At 40.3% G+C, this 26,686-nt stretch overlaps 1 protein-coding gene across 3 annotated transcripts; it reads left to right on the top strand.

Moving 5' to 3' along the window:
- The first annotated feature begins 71 nt into the window (after positions 1–71).
- On the top strand, positions 72–26,641 carry insc (INSC spindle orientation adaptor protein). Of its 3 annotated transcripts, none has more exons than XM_077710269.1 (14): positions 72–165; positions 1,531–1,643; positions 11,796–11,887; positions 16,655–17,027; positions 17,106–17,158; positions 17,409–17,532; positions 17,610–17,723; positions 20,405–20,530; positions 22,851–23,022; positions 23,610–23,788; positions 23,865–23,931; positions 24,266–24,421; positions 24,803–24,879; positions 26,027–26,641. In XM_077710269.1, exons 3-14 carry the CDS (start codon positions 11,829–11,831, stop codon positions 26,153–26,155), a joined length of 1,629 nt encoding a protein of 542 aa, XP_077566395.1. In that variant the 5' UTR covers positions 72–165; positions 1,531–1,643; positions 11,796–11,828; the 3' UTR covers positions 26,156–26,641. The 3 variants fall into 3 exon arrangements, with proteins under 3 accessions (XP_077566395.1, XP_077566396.1, XP_077566397.1); XM_077710270.1 differs by lacking the exon at positions 72–165 and adding an exon at positions 858–978; XM_077710271.1 differs by lacking the exons at positions 72–165; positions 1,531–1,643 and adding an exon at positions 2,829–2,907.
- The last annotated feature ends 45 nt before the right edge of the window (positions 26,642–26,686 follow it).

Genomic DNA, 26,686 nt, shown 5'->3' with positions numbered 1-26,686 from the left:
CTGTTTTCCATGTCCCCCTCTACCAACACACCTGAAGCAAATACTCATGATCAGTATCAGGCTTCTGGAGAGCTTGCTGCTGATTGGATAACTCGATTCAGGTGTGTCAGAAGAGGGAAACATGGAAACAGACTGGATAGTTTATAGGCACAGGAGCTACAACAGGTAAATGCTGTTATACAAAAGTTCATATCTTTGTCTCTATGGGGGATTTAGAACTTTTTTTTCTAATGACTGGGTAATTGGAATTTATCCTGGGATTTTTACATTTTTGGCCGCCTTTTTCCTTCTGCAACAAGGATATGATTCTGCCATAACAACGGCATAGCAGCTCTTGTACATATTTTGCTTGGAATGGCATTAACATTCACATTCAAGAAACTTAAAAATGCTATCTGTCATCTTGCGTATGCCACAAAGTACAAAGAGAATGTTGTCACTTTTCTGTTCTTCAAATGTAGCTTTTTCTAAAACTTTAGATGTTACAAAACAATATTGAGAGTACACTTCTTTGTTTGAACATAAAGAAATGACGTTAAAGAAATCTAAAATTAACAACTCAATTCCGGATTGAAAAAAAGCTTGATGTCAAATCAAGGGTATGTTTGCAACTGTGTTTGCGTACCAAGCATCATAACATCATTAGAAAAGGATGAAATTGCGAAACAGAATAGAGTTGATCCTATTTGGAAGCGGCAAATGTGTGTCTTAGTGCGGGCAGGGATTTTATCGCCATTCTGAAACCAGTACAAGACAGTTTTTTATTGTAATTGAAGGAAAATATTTAACAATGTGTATTGTGGAAACATGCTGGCTGAATAAACCTGTATGGTTAATAAGTGAGTGAAGCTAGTGGCATGAATGCCTGTCTTAGAATCCAACTGGAGAAGAGCCACAACCACAATGGGATCCGCTCGGAAACTTTTCCTGGACGACGCAAGCGGAGGAAAAATATGTACATCTGATCTCCGCATTCTGGTACTTTACGGGGATGAGTGGGGGGGCAGCTGGAAGGCAGCTTTGTGGGTCGCGCTTTGGTTTTGGAGCACGTTTTCCAGTAGTGATGTAAAAAGACAGCAATGGTGCTGCTAATGGCACACAGATGCACTGCATGGGGTTCTTTTACATAGAAATTAGAGGGTTTATGTCAAAGAACTCAAACCCCCACCAAAATCCAAGTTGAAGACGACCCCAGCCTCAGTCTCATTCCCAGAATCCAACACCACAAAGCTGTTTCCAAACCAGAGAGCTTTGGAAGATGCCTGTTTTTCTTTTACTGCTTTTTAAAATTAACTTTATGGTTCTCCCATAAAACTCAACTAAGACTTCATTGACCTTTTGCAAACTCTACCCCAAATGACCATTGACCAATCATGCATCCTATAACCTCTGCCAACCCCCCCACCACACATTGTCCCAATGCTTATTTCTGTTCTTTCTTATTTCTACGTTAAAGCAATGCACTAATATTAACAACCTTCCTTTTTATGTAAACATAGCGTTCTAATAAGCTGTCTATTTTTCGTATAGCATTTTGTGAAAGGACATACTACGCTGGACTATCCCAACGCCATGCTTGCTATACAAGTGTCTAACAAGTCTCGGGAGCAGGCCGGATGTTGTCGAAAACCAACTAAAAAACGGTAATCCTAACGCCTAACAAAGTCACATTTATCTGCCACTGTAAATAAAAATGTTATTGACTGCTAAGGTGACAGAGAGGTTAGTACATCTTCCTATGTAGAGTTTGCATGTTCTCTCAATGCCTGTATGGGTTTTCACCAGGTACTCAAGGTTCCTTCCACACCCTAAAAACATTCCTATTGACACTCCAAATCGTCCCTATAAGAATGTGTGCGCGAATGGTTGTTTGTCTCATTGTGCCCTGTGATTGGCTCATAAGCAATTCAGTGTGTACCCCACCTTTGGCCCCTTTGACCCTCGCTGCACAGAAGATTAATTAATGAATTATTTTTTCCAGAAAATTAAAGTGTGTGGCTCCTGTACTGTAGTGAGCAAGAACTCTCCAATTACATTTATGGGGAAATTAGGTCAAACGTGAGCAGAACATTTACACTGATATTTACAGACTAAAGGCGCGAATGTGTAGCCAACTCGTTATTCAGTCACTACGTAAGCTAATGTGAACCAGCCGGCTGCCGTTTGGACTTGAACTTTCTTTCGCCGTTTATGAAGAGCGCTTCCCCCCCTCCTGACTTGGTTTTTCCACGAGGGTGTCACTTCCAAGCGTGAAAGCAGACACCGGTGGGACAAGTCAAGGCGGTACGGGTCCAGAAACAACAAAGTCTGACCCGACGTCCTCTTAACTTTCCCGCAATCCCCCCCTCTTCCGTCTCGCCTGCGTGCAATGCCTTCCCGGGAAGGTAAACAGGCTTTGCGCCTGGTCCAAAATGGGATTTGGTTTTTGCAGCTGTAGCACTTTCTCTCCATCTTTTTCAGTCCCTCCCTTGCTGACTTCTCCTCCCCTTTGCCCACACATCTGGAAGCCAGCTCCTCATTTATTTATGTTTTTTTCCCCTTCCTTCTCCAGAGTCTCCTTCTAAAAAAAAGTCCTATACCTTGTCATGCAATTACATCTCAGTATGCAATTACAACAAGACTTTCTCCCGCCCCTCCATTCTGCAGTAGTGGCAGTGGTCACATGGCAGTAGACGGAAATAGAATAACTTCACGTCTGTTTGGACCATGGCCCGACGCAAACTATGCTCCACCACTTGACTGACAGTGGGATGTGGGCTTTCTCCAGCCAGGCCAGTCTGCACAGTGCTTTGCTCCAGTAGGGCTCGGTAACACAGCTCTGGGACAGGGAAAACTGAAAAAAATCCAAATGGTGTAGCTATGAATGCCGGCGGGAACACTTAACCTTTTTAAACAACAGCAACAGGGGTGAGTCCAAAGAAAAGTTTCCATTGGAGAACTTCTGAAATTGATGATATTTGCTAATTGTTAACACAAGTGATGATTGTTTTTATGTTTTATGTCTATTTGGAACTTTGAGGAAGTTTAAGGTTTTGCAAAACTTTTTGTAAACAATTCATACCATTTTCTATTGATTTACTGAATTCTTCTCAAAATTTCTTTATACAGGCTCCTGGCACATTTTGTACAAAGTATGTATGACAGTGTCATGTTATTTTTGGTAGTGGTCTTTTCCCATTCCACCTTAACTTGAAATAACAATGAAGCGAATGAATGACTCAGAATTTCTGTCACTTGGGTACAGGTGATGGACGGCATTCTAATTGGATGTTTTGTTAACAAAAGATCTTCATGATAATAATGGTACCCAACTGGAACTTTTGAATCGGACTTTTTGCAAGCTTTTTACGGATCTTGGTTTGGATCTTGTGTGACTTTTTCCTTTCATCTTTTGTGACTGGTGTGGTGCATTTTATTCAACTTTTCTGTCAACTTGTGACCGTGGTTGTGGTCTTGTGAGATTGGTGTGGTACATCTGAGTAGCTTTTGTGAACAAGTCCCTCAAAGAAGAAAAATAGATGAACAGCCCTAAAGATGTGTATAAAATTCTATCCATTTTCGTGCAGTTTTCTTTCTCATGGTCTGATTTCGACTTAGAAAACTAACCACTGGAAAAACTACATGTCCAAGACAGTTTTTGACGGTGCCACTTTTCAATTTGTCTGGCCCCTTCGTGACATCATCCTATCCAAAGTTAAGTGTACATGATTACCATTTTCTCCACTCACAAACTAACACCAAAATGATAGCTTAGCATGCAGGACACTTTCCCGTCCTCTAATAAAGCTGCTGTACAAGACGAAAAGAGGGTGTGGCAACTTTAATTATGCTCAACTCTTCAACAACATCATCTGTGACAAAGCTGGACAGTCTCTCCATGCTTTGACTCCAGGGGAGGACCTCTCATATTCACAAGTATGCCTACAATTAACAACATTTTACATTTGCTAACATGTTATTGGGTTCAGATCATAGCAGATGCATATATGAAGTGTATTCTTACATAGGGATTTGCATTCTAACTCAGCTCCATCTTGCATCAATAAGAAAGTACCTCTCTGGTATTGGTTTTGTTAGTCTGTCTGCTGTTTTTTTTTTAACTCTACCTTTTGATCTTGACAGTGCAGTGCAGACAATATTTTACCCCCAGTGGTGTAGAAACAGATGCTCAGACAATTTATTGCTGTGATCACAGAAACTGGGCTGACTGAAGAACTCCAGTCATCATTTTTGCCCCTCTATGTACTAAAGTACAAATAATAATACCATGTCACATGGAGGACATGACCAAACACCGCGAGGACGTACACACACAACAACACAAACATCTGTCTCGTTTTGTCAAAATAGTCCCAAACATCTTTTTATCCTGTCCTCGTTACATCATCGTCATGAAAATTTGTTTTAGTTGTTGTCGTTGTTCACGAAAACAACACTCCTCCCAGCAATCGGTCGGTAGCCATGGCATAACTTAATCCGGGTAACACAAAAATAAGAAAGTACGTACACACACCGTGCACGTCACTGCACGGTGCTTTTCCGTGGGCGACGTTGACGGTTGACTCAATTATGAGAGTGCAGGTATAAATTTTTGCGTAGGTGGCTCCAATATGGCAGCCGGCGTGGGGCTCCAAGGCCGCAGAGCCGATCAATATTTGACTGCTTGAATTAGAGTAGCCCTCCGAAGCTTTTCTTGCCATGACCTGCTTTTTCTTTCTGCTTTTCGAGTGCAACATCAAAAGTCCCTTGCTTCAGTCCATCTGCTAATTGGAAGGAAGCTCGGACTGAAATCTACTGAGATTGTTGTATTGGCGCCAAGGGAGCTGACAGTAGACCCGTGACTACTTTCCCTGTTGAGTTTCATAGAATTTTTCATTACTTAATCATCTGTAGTCTGATCAATTATTTCCACGTATTTTATCATAAATAAAAATGTATGCTTTGTTAGATAGGGCGTCTATGTCCGTCAATGTCTGTGAAATGTGATCGTTCACTGCTACCAATCCCAGTTGAAATTGATTTCACGTCAATCACTGACATTGAAATAGTTCAAAGTAGCATGCATTTGCATTACTTGCTCCTGTGCATTCTTTGCATTATTTACTTTAGTTGACCCCATGTGGCTCTCATTTGGCTGGCGCGTCTGCTGGGGATGCTGCTGGGAAACGCCCCAAATAAAATATCCTTGAAGTGGTGTGTGTGTGTTGCTAGGCTTGGATCTGGCGCAGTGGATCCTCCCGCCTAGGCTTCCCTGTTTCCAGTCATTTTGTCTAAATGCATCCACCCTAGAAGCAGCCTGCCTACCTCCCCTCGGTCATATAATGTCAAACAGCTGTGCCTTTGCCTCGTGCGCATTAGGCGGTTATGACGACACTGATGATTAGACTTAAATGTAGCATTTTTCAGCAAAGGCTGCATCATCAGATGTCTGAAAAATGATCTATGCCATTATACTGTGGTGTGGTGTGTGTGTGTAGTGTGTGTGAGGTGACTTTTGTTTTTCTGACCTTGACACAGCACACGCTGAGAAAAAAAGGCCAAATTTGGTCCTTTTGCCTCGCTTGCAAACAAAGTCAGTAAAACGACATAACCCAAACACACAATGATCGTTTTGTCAATCACTTACTGAACGACATCTGCCGTAAGCATTCATTTATGACAGGCGTGATGTCATAATTATGAGAGCATGATGAGACTGCCATAAGAAGCTATCTATTAAACTGTAACTTGAATTGGAATTTGATTTATTTAATAAAGGGACAGTACATATAAAAGAATTAATCAATATTTAGTTAAGTTCAATATTTTTTTAGGTGGTCTGGATGTTCTGTAGTACCATGTGTGAGGTCTTATATTTAAACAATCTATATGTGTATACATAAGCGTGGGTGTTGTTGGATGCTCAGCATGCCTATAATGACGTATATGGATTGGTGCTAGTAGTCGCCGGGTCTTCTTGATATGTAATGCTGGGGCTAATGCCATTTGCAACGCATTCTATCTCGCTTCAAGGAGCCATGAGACAGGAATTCGAGTGAGGTCATTTTTGGCTTGATTGAGAAGTGAGAATGGCGGAAAGTGCTCCAAAAGCCTGTTGGGCACAGTTGTAGTTTCGGCTGCCATAGAAAAATAGAGATCAATGAATTGTTGAAAAAAGACGGAATCCACAGTTTAGTTCAAGACTGAAAATGATTTGACCTTGAGGGCATGTTCAGCCAAGGTTTGTCCTCTAATGAGGATCACATATGTATATAAACTTTAATCCTTTAGATAGCCTATTAAAAGGATGACAAGGCAATGCAATGTTTGGTGCCGTGGTGTATACGAAATACTGAACATTACAAATTAAAGACAGCATGTTTAAGGTAAAAGCTGCAAGACTATCTCCAGGCAGCTTGCTGTTCACATGACTAAAGAAACAGACAGAATTGTCCTCTCAAAGTCATGATCTTTGCCAAAGAGAATAAACCACAGTCCATCTGGGAAAATCGAATCATGAAATGAGGGGACTATCAAGAGGTTTTGGAGTAAATTACAGTTAACCGCTACAATTATAACAGTTTGGAGGGAAGATTCTGGCTTCTTCCGAACAATAATGATCCCGAAGAAGCACTCAAAGCACAGAAAAATGCTTGAAAAGGCAAAAAGTTTAAACATGCTTTTATTTTATACGACTGGTGAACAGGCTTTACTTGCTCCACGTCCAACTTGGAGACTGTAGGCAGGTTTTTTTTGAGTTTATGACTCAAAAACTGTTGGCCAAGATTGAAAGAAAAGCATGAAATGGCATTAATATTGTTTTTACATGGCATATTTTATTGCAGTAGCCTTCTCACCGCTTGCTCAGTAAATGCCAGTATTTTCCCAGCAGCGAAACAGAAGAAATATGTGCAAATAAAACAAAAGTGGCTTTTCAAATGAAAATATTTTATGAATCCAAAGACACAACAATCCCGTAATGTTCCCTTTCTTAAACTGGTAGGGAGTCATAGCTGGGGCCCCAGTTTATTTTAGCATCTACTGTCGGATAACAAAGACACAAGGAATAATACTGTAAGGGACTGAAAAGGAACACAACACGGACTACTTAATAAAAGCAAAGAACTAATGGCTAAGTTTATACAGGTTATATTTTAAAATAAAATCTGTAAGAGCTTACAGTATGCATTTTAAACATTACTCAAACTTCACCGTTTCCAAAGCCAAAACCATAATTTTTTCATAATTAAGTCTCAGGTAGAAAGATTTAAAGAATGACAAACAAATATTTTAGTCTGACCTCATATTCTTACCACATCTATAAGAATGTAAATACATTCTAATTGAAACTAAAACTTTACAAAGAGAATGTAGAAATTTAACTGCCAGTGACAAGGACCATGCCTAAGCTAGACATTTGATATAAAAATAAATCAAGAAACCTGACATTACCAATTAGGCATTTGATTTGGGATAGCTCGGCCCACAGATGGTACAGTACTCAGGTTAAAATGCTCGGGAAAAGCCGGCAAAATCACAAAAAAAGTCTCTATTGTACAAAAACAAATGACGGAGATTGGAAAGTATTTTGGTCTGTTTCTGTCTTGTATAACTTTTTTTACCACAAAGTTCTGGTTCTGGAAAAGAGAATGTTGATGGCTCAATCTTTAACAAATCACTTAATCTATCTCATTTACATCAATGTTCTGAAGCACTGCTGCTGTTTTTTTTCCGATTGTTGGTTTCTCAGCAAAAACTGAGGTCATCTTTTTGGTTTTGAAAAACATCCAATCATTTTAACCGAAAATATCAGCTATATTTATATCTCCTAACCTCATTGTTGAGTTTTCATAGGAAATGTTTCAGAGAAGAAATACTGAGTCTACTTTTAGTTTTTTTGCCACGTTTAGCTTTGGATTCCACCAAGTCCAGCTGTAAAGACTAAATCGTACACGTGAAACAGTATACACCAATGCTCACCATGGAGCGCCCAGGACTGAGCTGCTCTGGGTTTGCTTATGAAGTAGCTGAGTGGCCGAAGCACGAGATGGGTTCACTTCCGTATCGTTATTGTATATATTGTGCCTGGGAAGCACTCATAGTTTTGTAAATGCTACGTGTAACGCTGCACTTGCAGCCTAAAACTGGCAAGGATTCAATTTTCTGTTATCGCATTGGAAACACAACATGGTAGCAGACCCGTTGAGTTTCTAGTCCACTCCTGGTGTGGTCGCTGCGCTAGGGACATTTTTACAATAAAACAGTGTAAACGTAAACACGTTTGCAGCCTACGGTGTGTAAAGTGCCGTGGGGCGCTGACAAGGTCTGTTAGCAACATGTGCGACCACTCGTTATGGCTGATTACAACTGTTACATTAAGGTGGCCGAGCAGTGTGCCTGTGTCCAATTATGTCAGGACGACTCCCCACTATTAGATGTGTGTGCTGCTGCCTCTTTGCAGGCCTTTTTCATTATTAAGCAGCTCCCGTTGCCTTTCTGGCAGTCACTTCTCCGGTGTCATGTATCCAAAGTGATCCTCTACCTGTACTCGATCCAGGTCTCAGAAGTCAAGCAGTCCATATGGAGTGTCTTAGCTGCTTTCTCACGACTTTATTTCTCAGTTAATTTGGATAGTTGGTCAGCAGTGCAGTTAAAATGTATTTGGATGGATGGCCGTGTCTTTGGAGGTATGGACTATTTCTTTTAGTAAGGATGATTCATTTGTACGTTAATTATTGTCATTAGTATTTAGTTCACAAGGTCAAATAAATGAATCAATATTTTATTTTTATTTTCTTTTTTTCTATAATAATAGAATCACATGTGAGTTTTTGCATGTTAAAAAGGGCAATAAACTATTCATTCTGGAAGGTGGCAAACCAGAAAAACTTGTGTTGTTTTACCTATGATGCACCTTCCACTTTCCATACTGTCACCTGCTCATTTTTTTCAACATTGTTGTTGTGTAGTAAAATATCACCGAAATAGCATCACTCAAGCTTACTTGGCAGCATCTGTGTCATTTTGAAGGGTTTCCCTGTCATTCTAGAGATAGATGTTACCTTTTCACCCCTGTTTTTCCATCATTAGGCTGTAGAAGACGGTGGGCCATGTCATTCAGTAGCAATATTTATATCACCGCGTCAAGTCTAAAATGGTTTAGCCACCAAATTTGGCGAAGATATACCTCGTACAAAAAGCAAAAAATAGCCTTACAGTTGTATGATTCCCTCGCTTATTAGTCCAAATATCAGCTTTTACGGGGAGCAAAAACAGGGCTCATGAGATGGGGAGGTCCATGTCAATGTAATCAGTGGAATGCAGAGTATTTAGAGCCACTAGAGATAAAGAAACAAGTGGCCAGTAAACAGAAGAGGAAAACATTTTAATGAACTACAATACAGTTTGCAATCCCACTAAAGTCCACCAAAACCCAAAACAAACATGAATTAAGAATTAAAACAATGAAAACACGGAAGAGGGCTACCACATTGTTCTTTTTTTGGGGACTAGGCGGATGCTCTGTAGAAGCCACCACTTTGGTTTCTTTTAATGTCATCGGTCTGTCATAAAGTCTACAAGAAGTTATTCAAGCTCACCACAGAGCGACATCAAAGCACTGAGCATTTATTTTTACACAGTGACTCCATGAGAGTGATTCGTAGAGACACTCAGCTCAGTTCACAGCGTAAATGCTATCTTTGAGCTTTCTTTCTCACCCGACTTGGTTTTTCCTATTATCGTAAACAAAGAGGGGGAAAACCTGAAGCAAAGCCTTGTCAACTAGTGGTTCTTGTATCAAAGTCTAGTGAAGGAAAGCTGCAAGAAAACAAATAAATCAAAAATCTTAGGCTTATCCTAACTATTGGTGTGAAATTGAGCTGGATGTGGTTCAATCTGATTTTGGTCAAGTGACAGGTTATGCTTTGGATTGGTTGCCGGCCAACTGCAGGCGAAACTGGCGAGACTGAATTTCATGGCTAATTTGGCATCAATAGACTTAATAGAGATTTTTTCAAGATTTATTGAGTGCTATGTGCTGTTTTGATTGATGCTGTCTGATGAGTATTTATTTTGCATGGTAGTATTGCTGCTGATTATGATTGATAAGTAAGTATCTAACAATGTAATTACCCAACTTTTATACACTTTATCAAAGGTCGCATGCAAGTTTAGCAACGATTCTTGCTTTTAATTTTCTTCGTACACATGCATTCAGAGTTTGTTGTTTTAGCCGATATGACAAAAAAGCTGAAACAGGGGTGTCCTTTGTTCAGTCTACCTTACCGCTGACACTGCAGCCCACCGGCTGGGGTAAAGCCACAGTCGAGAGTGTCTCACATTTCATTGCCTAACATGAAAAGAAAAGTCCACACAGGTATGGAAATTGGCCGGTGTGCCATCAAAGTTCTCTCATCCGTGAAAGCAAATCTGGTGCTGTGTAACATTTGCGGCTTCAGTGACATGCTGGGAAGTTCAAAATCTGCCGTCTCTGCCTTTGTCCATTTAAAATAAACACTGGAAAATCATGGAATTATTGGCAGCCTAGCTTCTCAAGCTAAAGCAATGCCATCTGTGTGATGAGGATATTTTCCTTCTTCTTTTAGAATTACTTAGTCATACTTTCAAAGTGATCATTGACGAAATTACATGATTGAAGTTGGTCTCCATTTCTATGGTCATCTTCATGAGAGCTTATTATGGAACCTACTGGAACATGTCTCTGTCATTGGCTGTGACCCTAAGGAGCTCAATTGTGATTCCACAAAATATGTTTTTTCTCGGTTTTCTACCAAACAGCCAGAAATTGTTGTCTCTCCTGCCATCTGCCGTCTACAAATTGTTGCGGTTACTGAATTTAAAGTGTGCAGCCAAGCACAAATGGTCAGCAAGTCTGGCCAAAAAATAAGAGTTCCAGTTCTAAGTGTCTGGTAAACTTCAATTGGCAATTTTGTTTCATTGGGGACCTAAGGAGAGTAGCTGTAATCAGATTTTTTTCTTTTTAGACTTTTTACAGACTTATTTTTCAGAGTACAATGAATTGCTTCGTTTTCTTTGACATGACCATAATTTGTACTGACTTAAACATGCTACACTTTATATGTTACCCTTCAAACATCTCTTTACAACACAGCCTTTTGCAGCTTTCATTTCATTTTGTAAACGACCATGAGAGTTAGGGTAGGGGAGTCCAGTTCCTACTTATCTAAAAGGCAATATAAGGAGTTTTGAAGAAAAAACATCGCACCAAAGTTGAAATAGAACATCATTGTGTTTTGTGTGAGTGAGACGGATTGTCACTTTGTACAATTGTTTTCTAATTAAACTCCACAGTAAACATAAAACGAGCAGCCGCCCCACAGGGCATCATTAACTAAAATGGATTAGAAATAGGCTCTCCGGAAGGCAGCAGCAGTGAGGGGATTGGGGCAGAGTGCATCCGTGGCATCTCTCACTTGAAAATGGACTAATCCAACTGGGATTCATCAATAAAAACGGACGGAATAAAGTTGCGGCACTTAAGGCTCAAAGTAGCGATGAGAGAGAAAGAGAGAGAGAGAGAGAGCAGCCCTGGCTGGCAGCCAGCCAATAAATTAGAAGATAAGAAATATGATTCTGCTGGCACACCAAAGCAGCCTCGCAGCGACTCCTAACAAAGCATTTCATTCATAATTGAATTAGTTACAGCAAAGGGAAAGCGGGACAGGAATGGGACACTTGGTAGCGGATCAATACAGAGAGATTATAGTGGATGAGCATGTTGTTCCTGTTCCTCGCAGAACTAATTAAATGTGATTTTTTTTTTCATATTCCAGGTGATAACCTAAAGCAGAAAGGTGGACGAAAGGATGGCAACGCCGCAGTGCAGCTCCAGGCAGAGCAGCTCTCTTTCGTCTTCTCCCAGCAGGCAAGTAGAAGGCCCACAGGGACGCTTCCTGGATTTGGTCCCCCACCGTGAGAGCGACGTGCAAACCACTCAGCCACTAGGCCGCATTGATAATAATATAATAGCGGCCATCATTGGCTAAAATAACGTGCTATGCTTGAAAGTATAGGGCCCACTTTGGCGCCCGATAATGTTCTGGGGATGAAGTGTGTGGTTGTGCATCATTGCGAGAAGATGAATGGAATTATGACTGATAAGAGCTGCTTGGTGGTTGACAAATTCCTAGTCAAAATTGAAGCTTTGGGTAGCTGCTGTGTTATACACGCACGTCACTCATCATCCCACAAGTACAACAACAACAAAAAAACCATATGATAATAGGTATACAGCTAGATAAAAGGTATAATCAATAGTTTTTTTTTTTTTTTTAAATAGCATCAAAAGAAGTGTCGATAGTTCCTTGCCACTTTGAATTTAAAATATACAGAAATACACAGGGTCTATTGAAATTGAAGAGAATGAAGGATACATTCACGGATTCTATCTGCCCAAGTCTAAGATGTGCTCCACAAATGAGAGTCAAGCCAGGGTGGAGACCTTAGATCCACACATGTGCAAAATACACATTACTACCTCAAAACATCTGGATGCACATTGGAAACCAAAACATGGTGTGCTCTTACCTAAAAAAAGTCCCCGTTTTTAGATAAACTATCACTCAGGGATTTATTGAATCACCACTAGCAAAGACATGGTTTGTAAGACTGAGCATGAGAACACACGTGCATGGAGTCAGTTTCTTGTAAGCAGACGTGCAGGGTTCAAATAAACTCAAAAGAAATAACAGTGACGACCACATTGACAACGAACGAGCGTGTCGGTGAAATTGACTGCTTGCAAATTCCTGGCTTCACTTGAAAGGTCGACCAGCAACATCTGGCAATCATATGTCTGTCGTAGCTTTCCACGAGGAACCAAATGGATCAGTTTGGGGCGGCAGTATCCTAGTTTCCACGTGGACGTTGACCTACAGCAGGAGTACCATTTAAAACCATTTGCTTTGACGATCTTCAATAGGACACGAGTCACAGTGTTTCCACACACATTGATAGACTCCAAAGACTGCTTAGGGATTTACTAAGCTTTTCTACACTGAATACAGCTGGAGAATCTACCTTGAGTAGTTGTTGCAGTGACTCCTAAACACAAAGACAGTAACTGGAGTTGCACTCCAGTGTAGTCAATGCAGTTGTGATGCGGTCAATGTTGTTGCGGCCGGACGCAATAAAAGCTGCTGTGGCTTGATGCACTCAAAGTATTTGCATTGAATTTAGTGGCAAGAAATGTGATTCTTCAAGTCGTTTGTCTTTAATATGACTTATTTTCAGACGTGTTCTGGTTTTCCCATCTTCAGTCCAAGCCAAATCTATGATGGTGGTTGCGTGTGTGTTCTTCTCTGCCCACATTTCCAAACCAGTTGCCAAGCCGGACGCTCTTCTCTCATTTTTGGTAGTATTTGGCGCCATGGCAGCCATTAAAAATGACAGAGTGATAAGTTACTTCCTTCTTTCTCTTTTAACGAATTGCTTCAAGAGATTGAAACAGGACCGATTAAGACTGCCTCTATCAGCTTGTACGGAGATGTAGTTAATCTTACACAACAACTGTACGCACAAACTAGTAAGATGGTCTCATTGCAGTGGGTTCTGAAGTACATCTTTAAAAAAAACAATATAACAGCCTTAGAAATTCCTTGTGCAAGTTTCTTCCTGTTGCACTTCAATTATCAGTTCCTTATAAGATCACCTATGGATTTTCCCCTTCTATTCGTGGACCAAAAGCCAAGCCACATACTGGATTCTGATGTCTGTTAAAACGCTATCCTTTGGGTGCTTATATGTTTGTGTTTTCACAGTTATTATTAGTCCCGGGGGGCCACTATATCTACAATCTGGCCCCCACACAAAACAAGTTTTCCACCATTGCTGTGAGGAAAACTGTCTTTTGCTTTCATTCAGAGCCCGAACTCTGTTGTGGGTAACAGCATGGAGTTTTGCTGTTCATCATTCAACGGGCGTAAAAGCAACGCTAGCTCAATCTTCATCCAAGTAGTGTTCTTTAAAGCAAAATCATCTGAGGCTTTTTGAGTCAATATTCTGGGCGACCACACCCCTCCCTTAGTCGCAAATTAGTTCCAGTTGAGCTTTCACTGCCGTAGTTGAACGGCAACATCTGCTTTGTTGCACACCTGCACGAATGTCGGAGTGGCTAAGAGAATTTCGAGCTTTAAAGTGAGTTTATGCGAAAATTCAATCTAACAGTCCATTTGTATTTTGGCACAAAGTCACCGTTTTCATCTGCAAATGCACTGAGTCATACCTTGTGAGTTGTGAGGATGTTTGTCATATGAATTCCCCTCTCATTTCTCATTGAGGATGTACCAAAGATCTATCTTGGGGAGACGCCCCTAAGTGTCCAAATTCTCAGTGATACTGTGAAATAAAAAAAAATCGGTGACAATGATCTTTTTGAAGGACAATTGTTTCTTCATATTGCTTTTATTGGTGTTGCAATTATTGCAAACTAATTTATGGAACCATAAAACATTGCCTGCCAAAGCAGGAACAGAAGTCAGTAGTCATGGTCTTACCCTGAACAAGATGAAGCAGAATAGACAATGGGAAATGACTAAATGTTTTATATGCACAGTAGTTACTTAAAGTTCTGTCACCAAAAGTATCTCAAATCAATTTAGTGCTCACTTATGCGCCAGACTTGCGCTGGAGGAGGAAACATCATTAGACAGAACGGTGACTCATTGGCAAGCTCTCCGAAAGAAGCCAATGCTTCAAAAATGAATCACACAAAGTTTCACTTTTCGCTTAATCAGTAATTGGGCACAGTAAATGATTTTTTGGATAAATTTAGTCACCTTGACTTTTTATACCTGGAAGGTTTCCATCATCTGATGCACTTTCAACCTGAATGCTTTGTCATTTGGGGAAATCAAGACAATTTAGACTTTTCCTCTTTGGTAAAACATAAAGGAAAGAAGATATCACTCTGTCCACAATGCCTGTTAAATGTGAGTGTTGCAATCTGTCAGCTATTTTAGGAGAAACAGCAAAAGTTTGAAATAGCCTGCTCACACTGAATGATGCTCAAGTTAGTGAGAATCTGACGCTGGAACCACTCTTTTGGGCCCCGCATGTAAATATTTCTTTTTCAAGCTTAGTACACCGCTTCCCCGTTCTGGCTAACAGGCCTATTATTATCATCATCCCTATCATCGTCGATCTGTGGCTGGCGAGCCGAGTAAATTCAGCCTGGCTCATTTTCACGCAATGATGTAATATAATGTGCGGAAAAATGGTTTGGAAATGGCTCTGACGGCAAATAGATGCGGCGCTTTGCGCCCAGACGAGCTTGCTTTAGGTGTCGCTAAGTAGTTAATTGTGTGATTTGATGCCAAAGTGAGAGCAAATGCGTGGCTTTTGTCTTTGTCAGCCACAACAAAAATCACTCATCAAACTGTCTGAGTGTGACTCTCATTGCAGCTTTTGTTGATGTTTGTTGACGTAATTCTCCTTTTTTTGTGGAGGAGATGAGTAGGATTTTTCTACTACTTTGAATTACACAATGAAAATAGAAGCCTTAGAGTTCAATATAACTGTAAACATGTATTTAAAGGTATGCTTGAATTAATTACATCTGTCACTGCTTTCAGGGTTAAAATGGATTTTATATTTATTGCCATCGATGAGTTAAACACCGCTGTTATAGGCAGATTTTTCTTTAGGATTACAAAGAGGAGTATAAGCCTAAGGAAAAGCAATTGGTATTAAGAGAATTGATGACTGTAAATTAGAGGAGTTCTGAAAATTTATCAGAACTGATTAAGTGGCTATTGTGGATATTGAGTTTGAGAAGAAATTATGCTATCTGTGGGGTTTTGCTGAAAGTCTTGTTGTCTATGTTTAGTCCTCCGGTGCCCCGTTGATTGGCTTAGAGACTTCCGTGTGGTGGGTTTGTTGTTGTGGTGGATTGGTGGTGTTGACTGCTTTTCGCACTGAATGAGACCTTTGCACGACCCCAACAAAAGCCCACATTGATTTTCTTTCATAAACCGCCAGCCGCTGTTTGGTTTGTTAGTGGATTAGACAGAAATGGAGCTGTGGCTTTTTTAATGATTTTGTCCTGTGTAGCTGAAACCCAATACCTGGCTGAGCCAATGTCACGCGTCCAGACAGCTAGCCAATGGAAAATGTGTCTTTGGACAGCGCACACAGCCACAATCTTATACATCCACCTTCAGTTTGGTCTCGAGTGGCCAACTACAGATTGCGCATGGGGAGGAAAATCTGAAATGTTGAAGGCATTGAGCTATATGGAAGACTCCCTGGTTGTCTGCATTCATGATTGCCCTCTTAAGCTGAAGTTCATTAGGCTCGTATTGACAAGTTTGCCTGGTGCGGCCACTTGTCGGACAACTCCAACACCCGGCACCACTCAATGGACTTTTGTAATAAGCAGCTGTCACGGGGAGTAAATAAAAGGGTAGCCTAGAACCACAAATTTGGGCCCTTAACTTGACAATGGAAACTATGTGATAAACACTGGATGTAAAAACGTCAATGAAGATGGATGGAATACGAAGGGTGATAAAAATATGCATGAATGGTAAAATGTACTGCTTACAAAAGTATGGGTTGCATTGTCCAAAAAAATGTTCTGCAGGGCTTTTGACTAAAAGTGCCTTTCCCACTCTTGCGGTTGTCCACCCAGCAGCAGTCGCCTGCAGTGCCTGCAGGTAGACTCGGTCCAACGCTGGATGGAAGACCTGCGTCACATGACGGAGGTAGAGTGCATGTGCGTGCTCCAGGCCAAGCCCATCGAGGTGGAGGACGATGTCCAGCAGGCCGAGCTGATTGTGTCCGCTGGGGCGGGGACAGCGGCGGGGGATACTGTGGCACGCAACAATCTGCAGTCGCTCCTACGAAGAGCCCTAGTGGTCAGCACTGAGCTGGGCAAGATGTTCCAGCGGCTGGAGAAGGGACGCTGGCAGAGGGTCCACAGCACAGCGGTGCGGGCAAACTGCCACGTGCGTTCCTTGGTGAACGAATACAGTGCGGCACGAAATACGCCACCTGAGATGCAGAAGGTTATCTGTTTTGTATTTTTTAACTACTCAGATGGTCATTTCATGTCGCTTAACCATGTGGTTTTGTTTTTGTTCCAGTTTGAGACATCTCTTCTAGAAAAATGCCTGGAGCTGACGACTATCACTGAGAGGTATATTAAGTCACTAATACGTAATGATACATATATTGTGGTAAAAGTAATAGTGTTGGGTTAACTGTAGTGGTATTTCAAGAAATATAATTTAGTATTTAAATCCATACACCACTGCACTATGATAAAAAAGTTAATTTGCCACATAGGAATTCCTTTTGGGGTGTATATTTTAGTAGAATTATTAGTATTACCTTGAATGCAGTCAGATTTTCAAAAAGCATCTACTTATTGCAAATTTCCCATGCAGGTGCCTACACACTGAGGATGAGTTCTTCTTGAAGTCTATGAGGGATGCTATCCACGAGATCCTGACTGATGTCAGTGATTCGTTTAGCAACATGATTGACATGGCACTAGCCAACGAGATTCAGGTATATACCTCAAGTCTTGCTGTCCTTTTCATTTTGCTTTGATTTATATTTGACAGAAATCCAATCTCTGCTTGCAGGTTCTGATAAAACAGATTGAATCTTCAGACAACGTTGACACTATTGGCAGTGCCATCAGTAACCTGCTGTCCTTAACCCAGGATGGGCCACAGCTCTGCAGCATTATCGCCAAGGTACTCCAGCTCAGAGTGGACCTCAAAGTCAAACTCCAATACCTAACATAAAATTGCTACAACCTATTAGCAGTCAACACTAAAGATGATGTCTGAGCTATGGAATTAATTTTAGTGCCCCAATTATAAATTCTCATCTGGCCAAGCCCAGCTTCCAACTTGCCGCAGTTTGTAATGAGAGACAGCCCAGATTGCTAAACTCCCTCCTACTTATCTTTTCCACGGTATAGTTGCCTTTGGGGAAATTGATCCCTCTCACAGGTTATTTTGCATACCGGGTCCAGTTACCCTAATGATATTCTTGATTTCCAATGAATTGATGGTTAAGTCTGCTAATCGATGTCAAATTTATTGTCATTTGGGTTATCTTTTGAGTGCATCCTGCCTTTTAAATGGAAAAAAGACTGTTTAACCACAAGCTCAGACTAAGTATATCAGACAGAAAGTCTCAATCGGGCCATTAGTTAGCTGGCCGCCTTTAAGGCACACACAGATCCTTCGATCAATACTGTCAGTTCCCATTAGCGTTGTGCATTAATCACGTGGTTTAGGCGAATCTACCTATCAACCCACCCCACCTTAAAGACAAGGGGAAGGTTGCAAGGCTCCCTTTTAGTCGTGGTGACGGCCACTAAACGACATCCCGCCACTTGGAACACACGCACTCATGCACTCAGAAACACAGCACGACCAAGTGCATAATTTCTGGCTAGTGTCCAAGCTCCTCCAAGCCTCATTATCATTTTCCGCAGAGTCCGTGCTTCTCTTTCCTTTTTCCCCTCCTTTCTCCTGTTAAATGTGATTAGATTTTTAAATGCTGGAAAGGAGAGCTGATATTTCCTTTGTGGTGACACTCAAGTTTATAGTATGCATACAATGTTGTGAGTAACAGTCCAACATTATTGAGTCAGTGTGAGACTGTAGCAGACTGACTCACAGATGGATAGTATTATGTCAATTTTTTTAGAGATATTGTGATGTAAAATACTCATATTGCCTATTCATTTTCAGTAAAAAAAAAAAAAATTAAAAAGATCTGGGAAATATACCCCTGGACAAAATATCTGATTCAATAAGACGTAGTGGTTCACATAGTTATATTAATAGTCATTAGTAGTTTAAAATAGCAAACCTGACTATAAGCCAAACTGCCCAAATTTCACAATAGTTAATTTCTATGAGGATACATTTTAAATGGATAAAATGTGATGTTAAATCTACTATTAATACATATCAATCTAAATATACTATTAGAATACGTAACATTTAATATGTGCAACAGGGCAGGTATAAAATGTTTCTCTGCGTGAATAATATGTGTTGATCTGTTGTTTCATGTGCAATGGGGTGAAAATTATAGAATTGCATGCTGCGTTGTTTCAATTTGTGCGAATGCGTCGTTGAGCAGAGGCATTTTTAGCCCGGTGCGTGATGATATTGGGAGGTGAAGTCAGTATAAACGAGGATGTAGTTGCTCACTTAGTGTGAAAAAGTCAAGCGACCGTCTAGGTGAAATCAATAAAATTTAACACATTACTGAATGCGTCTCAGTGGGATTCAAGACAAAAGTCCTAGCATTTTATTTCCAGCCTGTTCAGCTTGAACGTTAACAAAAATAATCTACCAAAGCAATGCATCTTGAATCCATTCATCCACTTTATGTGGCAGGCAGTAAGGCGGTGCAGGGTTTTTGAAGGGTTGAACTCTATCCCAACTGATTTTCTGCATGGCATGTTTCCAGGATTGGAAGCACATCTGCAGTACCTCACAGTTGAGAGTTCTGTCTTTTAGATGTTCGCTTCATTGCAGTCTACGTTTTTAAAAGCCGCAATTTCCATTGCCATTACATTCATTTTCTACCTAATTATAACCCCCAAAAAACAGTTTTAAAAAAAACTATTATTTCTTGAATAAAGTAACATTTCCCCAAGAAATATAATTACATTTCTTTTTAAATAGCATTTTGGTTATTTCTAACCATACACTTCCAAGCTAGATCATGTCCCACAATGCATTCTGATGACACATCCTGGAAAATGAAATTGATCCAATCTAGTAGTAAATTAAATCTATAGTAAAGGACTATGTTTACATAAGTCTCATTTTGTGCTCCTTGCAGCTATCAACAGAAGGTCATCACTTCTGTGACAACAATATGAAAATCCATCACCTAGTATAAACATTGCATTAAATTTAAACACTGAGAAAAAATAATAAAAAACCTTTAACAAAATGTGTTCCCCACATATCTACGCAATTCCATTTCCAGGTATTCATCTGTGTGCAAATAGGTAGAATTACCTTGTAGAAGTAGCACCATTATCCTAATAAGGCCATTAGACTGGCCATGTGTTGTTCATTCAGTGAAGTGGCCAATCACACTGCCCTCCACAACCTGACAGCTCTTTCAGGCATGGATGATTGGACTGACCGACATGGTCCTGGGAAGACCCCAGTCAGAATGTTTGTACGACCAGAGATAATGCTAATTGTGCTTGAGCCGAGATGTTGGGGCAGAACCTTTGCTTGTCACCTCCATATTGGAGCTCCTGATCACATTTCTTAGGATCAAGTAGAGTGAAACTTTCAGTCTGACACCTCAGTGAAGTTGGATACTTGCAAGAAAACGGGGTAAATGTTTTAAAATGGATCAGTTGCAATTTATATGTGAATGTTTGCAGGAAGGAGCAGTGGTGTCGTTGTTCAAGATCTGCCGCCAGGATCGCTTTCAAGAACTCTACGCTCACGCTTTGAGGACCGTTGCCTCAATCTGTTGTGTGGAGGAGGGCATCAAGCAGCTGGATAAGGTACAAACACACCCACTCCCAATCTTGCACTGATCCTGATTGGTGATTCCAATATTTCACCATTTAAAATGAACTAGGCTTGGATGAAAATGAACCAAGTTTTGAAATAATCTGGCACTGATAAAAAAATGATAAAGGTTTATACATATTATTTTCTTGATCATTTGATGACTAATATCATTCCATAAAGTTTTGAACATGGCATTTTATGTTAGTAGTTTGTCTAGTCTAAATTGAGGGCAAGGGAAGTATTCAGGCATGAAAAGCCTTTCAGAGCAAAAGTCCGCTTCTTGCGAGCACAGAGTTCTCTGGGGAGCATCCGTCAGCCGCGTCCGCTCAGCCTCGACAAACACAACTGTCGCTGTGGAGGACAGTGGTATGCATTTGCTGTTTATCAGCCGATACGCTGCTCGCTTTCATCCCCTAATGGGACTTGGTGTAATCACAACATGGACCATTAAAGGAAAAAAATGGGTAGCAGACTGGATGATTGACAGATAGTGTACTCTCTAGTGTCACCTGACTGTTAGTATTGTACAAACGATTTAAGATGATGATGATTAATACAGTTTGCATTTAGGTATAAATGTCATTATTATTTAAAAATGAATTCCATTGCTTTGAATCTGAGGTATAAATATATACACTGATTTGAATCGATGATTAGTCTGTGATGTGTGAGATCCGAGTGCACGTGGATCGGTACACGACCTCTATGGTATGAATCATCTTGGAGACCAATCGAGTACTAACACAACTGTGTAACTAACAAGCGTAAACCACCCACTGCATTGAGATACATAACTATTTAAGTGTTTTCACTTGATTTTCGGGAGAAGAATCAGGGATACAAGACAGACAAGGAGGAATTTTTAGAAAGTCATGAACTCTGAAGTCATTCACACTCATAGTTTTATAATGGGGCATATAAAAAATATGCAATGCAATGCTGCAATAGGTTGGAACACAACATGGATAGATCTACTGCATTCTTCACCTAAAATCAAAGATTTGTATATTATTTAGTTTTCTTAAGAAGCAGGGATAGGTAGACAAAAACCTTGAAGGCCAAATTAAGTCATTTGTCATTTGTGTATTATACTACTATATGAACAAAATGCAACAAGTGCTATAAGTATCATTTGTTATTCATTTTTATTTAGATATAATAGCCTTTCCAAAGTGTTGGGCGTTCAACATTTTGCTTTAAAAACAAGCACTTCATTAGTTTAAGATACTTTTTTCTTAAATAGCCCAAAATGTGGGATCACAGGTTGGTATTTTTGGCCATTTTATTATGCAGTCTGCAACTGAGATTTTATATATGTATTTTTTATCATTAACAACATATTTTTCTGTAACCTCAATTGTTACTTAGATGCAAATCAGTTGAAAATGTATACTGTGAAATGATATATGAATAATAACCCGTACTTTGTATTCAATATGATGAATTACTGTATTGAAATTCTTGTTTTCATGCCTTTTTTTAATTCATAATACTTTTCTTGGCAATATAGTATTTTGCACCCTCTAAAAATTGTAATTTCAAGCCACACTGCAGTCATTGCAGTAATGTGAGGGAATCTCAGGGAGGAGCACCCACTTTTGTGAGGTGGTGCTGCCAGGAAGCTCTGGGGGGATTCCACGTCACTGCTACTGACGTCCATGGGGACTAAAATAGGGTTGGGTGAATGAGGGTGCACAGAAGCTCATCAGTGGATAAGTGTGACAGGGGTGCATAGATGATGCGTGTTGTTCTGCATGCTCGTTTCCAAACTTTGGTTTTCCAAAAGTGCTGGCTTTATGAAACAGTAGTGACAAAATATAAAAAACAAACCAATAACTAAAAAAATAAATAAAAAAAAACAGTGATCATCCCAATCCTAGAATGACGTTATTATGTGAAATGTATGTAGCATATAAATAGATGTGTTTATGAGTATAACAAGTGCATGTGCCAAATTTCATATGAAGTACAAATAGCCCTAGTTTGACTGTGGTCAAAATTTATGAGACACTTTCTCATCCTTCTGAATGGTTAAGTATCTCAAAACTTTTGACTGCCTGTGTATATTATGGATTTTGGGTGCAACAATGCCACTATGTGGAAAAATGTTAAACTGCATCAAAACAGGCAACCATGCACACTCACTCAACCTCAGGGGCAATTTAGAGTGTCCATTCATTCAGCCTTCCATGTTTTTTTGGAATGTCCGGAGAAAACCCACGTAGGCCCGGGTCACCCTTCTTATCTTTTTATCATTTTAAAACGAAAAGTTCATCTTGGTTCCGAAAATGACTGTTTGGGCCCAAACAGGTTGATGGCATCCTGTGTTTGGCGGATATATTGACTGACGACGGAAGTGAGGAGGCAGCCCGGGCCGAAGCCGCAGCAGTGGTGGCGCAGATCACATCGCCACACCACACATCCACACAACACCTGGCCAGCTTCTTGGAGAGCATGCACGACATCGTCACCGCGCTCATCAGTGAGTGATCAGCCTTTCCCAGAAGTCACCATAGAAATGGAGCAGGGTCAGTTAAAGTGTTCAACCAGCCTACCAGGCATGTTTGTGGGGTTCGGGAGGAAACTGGAAAACTATCCCACTCCAGCTCAGGGGGGAGAACATGCAAACTCCGCACTTAGAGGACCCACCTGGGATCGAACTCCCAACCCCAGAACTGTGAGGCCCACCTGCTAACACAGGGGTGGGCAGACTATACCACAAAATGCCACAGTGGGTGCAGGTTTTCATTCCAACCCATAAAGAGGCCACTTTTACACCAATCTGGTGTCCTGCAAGTGCAATCAGTGCAGAAATCTCATTGGTTAAAGTGCCTTTGCTGGATTGGTGGCAGCAAAAACCTGCACCCACAGTACTGCATTTGGGTTCTCCTGGATTAAAAAGTTTATAGCTTTCTTATTCATCATTTGAACTTTTAGACAGTTATTCTGAAAGACCACAAGCTTTGTGAGGATAAGTGGTAACAATGAATCTATTCTGAAGAAAGGTGGTATATTACTACCTCATTGGAGTATATTTGATCTAAGTCTAGAGTTTTCTCTGTCTTTCAGACCTGTGCGAGAGCGCTTCATGTGGCGAGATCTTTCTTTTGGCTTCTGCAGCATTGGCCAACATCACATTTTTTGACAGTATGGCCTGCGAGATCCTGCTGCAGCTCAACGCCATTCACATACTGTTGGAGGCCTGTAAGGACCGCCAGCGAGTGGACACGCCGTATTCCAAGGACCAGGTTATGTTTCGCCATTGTTACAAAATATAAAACCACTCCAAAAAAATGACATTAACCCCAAACGATGACATTTTAGGTGGTGACCATCTTGGCAAACCTATCAGTGTTGGAGCAGTGTGCAAGTGAAGTCCTACATGAGGAAGGTGAGCTCTTCACAAATACACGAAAGCCTACCGGTTAAGAAGTGGCATTTTTTTTCCTTCTGTGCCTGCATGGGCTTCTACACTGCTTTATAATATTCATAAGAAAGATAAAACAAATTCCCCGTGTGTAGATCAAGCAATTTCCTCAAGATGGCAGCACCATGCCATTTCTGGTCATAGCCAAGCAAGGCCTGCCAATCAAAGTCTGCTTAGTGGACTTGAAATACAAAACCCACTTGTGCTATAAATACTAAATAGACAATAATTTTACATAATGTATTGCCTCTTAAAGGTCCATTTGATTTTTTTTTCTGTTTTCCATTTGTGATGTCAGGCGTGGAGAGACTGCTGCTGCTTTTAAGCGAGAGGCCGTCCTCCTCCAGTCCATCCGAGGGTGCTGCCTGCGAGCGTGTTCAGCAAAAGGCCGCGGTCACACTGGCGCGCCTTAGCCGGGACACTGACTTGGCAAAGGCTGCCATCCAACTCAACGGTACTTTGGATTTTTCCTCATCAATTCATGCACCAGATTGTTTTATTTTGTAACATACAGTTCTACATTCACAAAACACAAATTTGCCCCTGACACCAGGTTTCTAATATTTGGTGGGCATTTAGAATGCATGGAATTGAAATGAGAACTTCCAAATGTAAATGATTCTGAGTTGGCCAAATGAGACCTAATCAGAAGCCTGTATCTCAGCCAGAGGGGTAATTCTACTTTCAACGTTTTTTTTTTTTAGGGTCAAACTTGAAAAGGGTATTGAATAGCGATAAATTGCGCTTTCCTTGTCATTAAACCCGCTCTGTTCTCTGTTGTTCAAGTAACAGTGATGGTAACAATGTCTTTGAACTTTCCCTCCGATGCCTTCAGCCGTTCCTCGTCTCATCGAGTTGTGCCGATCCCCTACGGAGCGGAATAACAGTGACTCTGTCTTGGTTGCTTGCCTGGTAAGTAGGAGGAATTATAAGAAGACAAAATCGCAATGTCCTGAAAACAGTAAACATTGAAATACCTAGTGTTGTTTATTATTAAAATTTGCATTAAATTCCTTTTCAATCCAAATTGTATGTGTAATAATGAAATGGAATCCTATGAAAATGAGGAAAGTACATCAGAAGAATTGCAAATATTGTGCAAGGAACAAACATTTGAAAATTTAATTGTAGTTATTTTGTTTTTGGGGACATTACTACATGTTTTACTTTTGGATTGTGTATTTGCCTTTATTTATATTGATTTATCATCCTAAATCTCTTTACCAGACACGTTCAGATACGTAAATATCACAGATACAGACTTATTATTCTTCCTAAGACTCCTGCTTATCAAGAGTACTTTTTGGGGGGGTCAAGAATTTAATTGGGCAAGATCTGTCTTCACTTGGCCGAGGGTGATCTATGATGTACTAGATAATTATTTTTTTCCACCTTCAAAGCAGCAATTTTCTGCATCATTTGTACAATTGTAGTCGACCCAACTAGCTGTTTAACTATTCTGGTTTTTTAATGGAACACATGTGAAATATGAATCACAGTGGAAACTAGAATTTCAGACTAAATCTTCCAAACTCAGACACTTTAGAAGTGAACAGGAAATGAGTGATTATGGTTTGAAGCAACCTTTCAGGAGAAATAAAAAAATGTGTCGCCAATTTTGATCGTCAGGGGCTCCAAACCAGTCTTCTTTTCTATTTCTCCCCCTTTTCAATACACCTGGATAAAATAGTCAGGTTTTTCTAGAGTTTGCTAATCATTGCTTGATCATTTAATTTGGCCAAATGTCAAAAGTTATTCCAGAATAATGGGTGGCTTAAATTAAGACGTTCATATATGTATTCCTGCGATTGGCTGACCATTAAATCAGTGTGTCGCCAGCCTGGTGCCTACAGTTGTCTGGGATAGGCTCCAGCACCCCCCGTGGCCAAGTTATCGTAGTCACTGTGTCTGAAAGGGTTAAAATTGACACCCTTTTTTGAGTCCATGCCCTCTATTTTGGCAGGGTAGGGTAGCGTTGATTAAGTTTTAGAAAATACAATGTCAAAGAGCAGTAAAGTAAGAGGCTTATTTACAAGCATGTTCTGATCTGTACCTGCAGGCAGCCTTGAGGAGGCTGGCGTCGGGTTGTCCAGAAAGCATCGAAGCCGCCGACCATCAGCAGTTGATCAAACCGCGACTGGTCGACTCCTTTCTATTGTGCTCCAACATGGAGGAGAGTTTTGTGTAATGTGAATGTGTTAACAGGCTAATTCACATCCAACATTTGTGCTCATTATGTAAGTAAACATTCTTAAACAGGATTGCCAGGAAAAAAAGGAGAGAAAAAATATCATAATGTACAAGAAGACAATTTATTTGTGGAGATGTGTGTAATCCCGCAGGAGGATCCCATTTTTATGTCAATATTTTTAATTTATTCATACTGTGTATAGTAGTATGTATATTGCAGTTCAGGCATATTTCCTCCATTCACACTAAGTAGTATTAATAGATACAATTCTCAACATTTGTTTTTAAAGGCAAAAAGTATCAGGAATTTATTTTACAAGAGTCAAAATGGCATCTTATTTAAATGAAAAATTAAACTCGGATTTTTGGGTGGGGCAAAAAGTGGAATCTTTAAAGTTTACAATTCTATTTTAAGTAGTTTTATTGCCATCTGGTAGAATGTTTATTTATTATGGTCAAGGTATTAATGAGCATAAGTTGTAATATTTCATGCACTCTTTATATATATATATATATATATATATATATA

Source organism: Stigmatopora nigra, chromosome 2 (assembly GCF_051989575.1).
Source record: "Stigmatopora nigra isolate UIUO_SnigA chromosome 2, RoL_Snig_1.1, whole genome shotgun sequence".
Classification (NCBI taxonomy): Eukaryota; Metazoa; Chordata; class Actinopteri; order Syngnathiformes; family Syngnathidae; genus Stigmatopora; species Stigmatopora nigra.
This window is presented reverse-complemented; position numbering and strand designations above follow the sequence as displayed.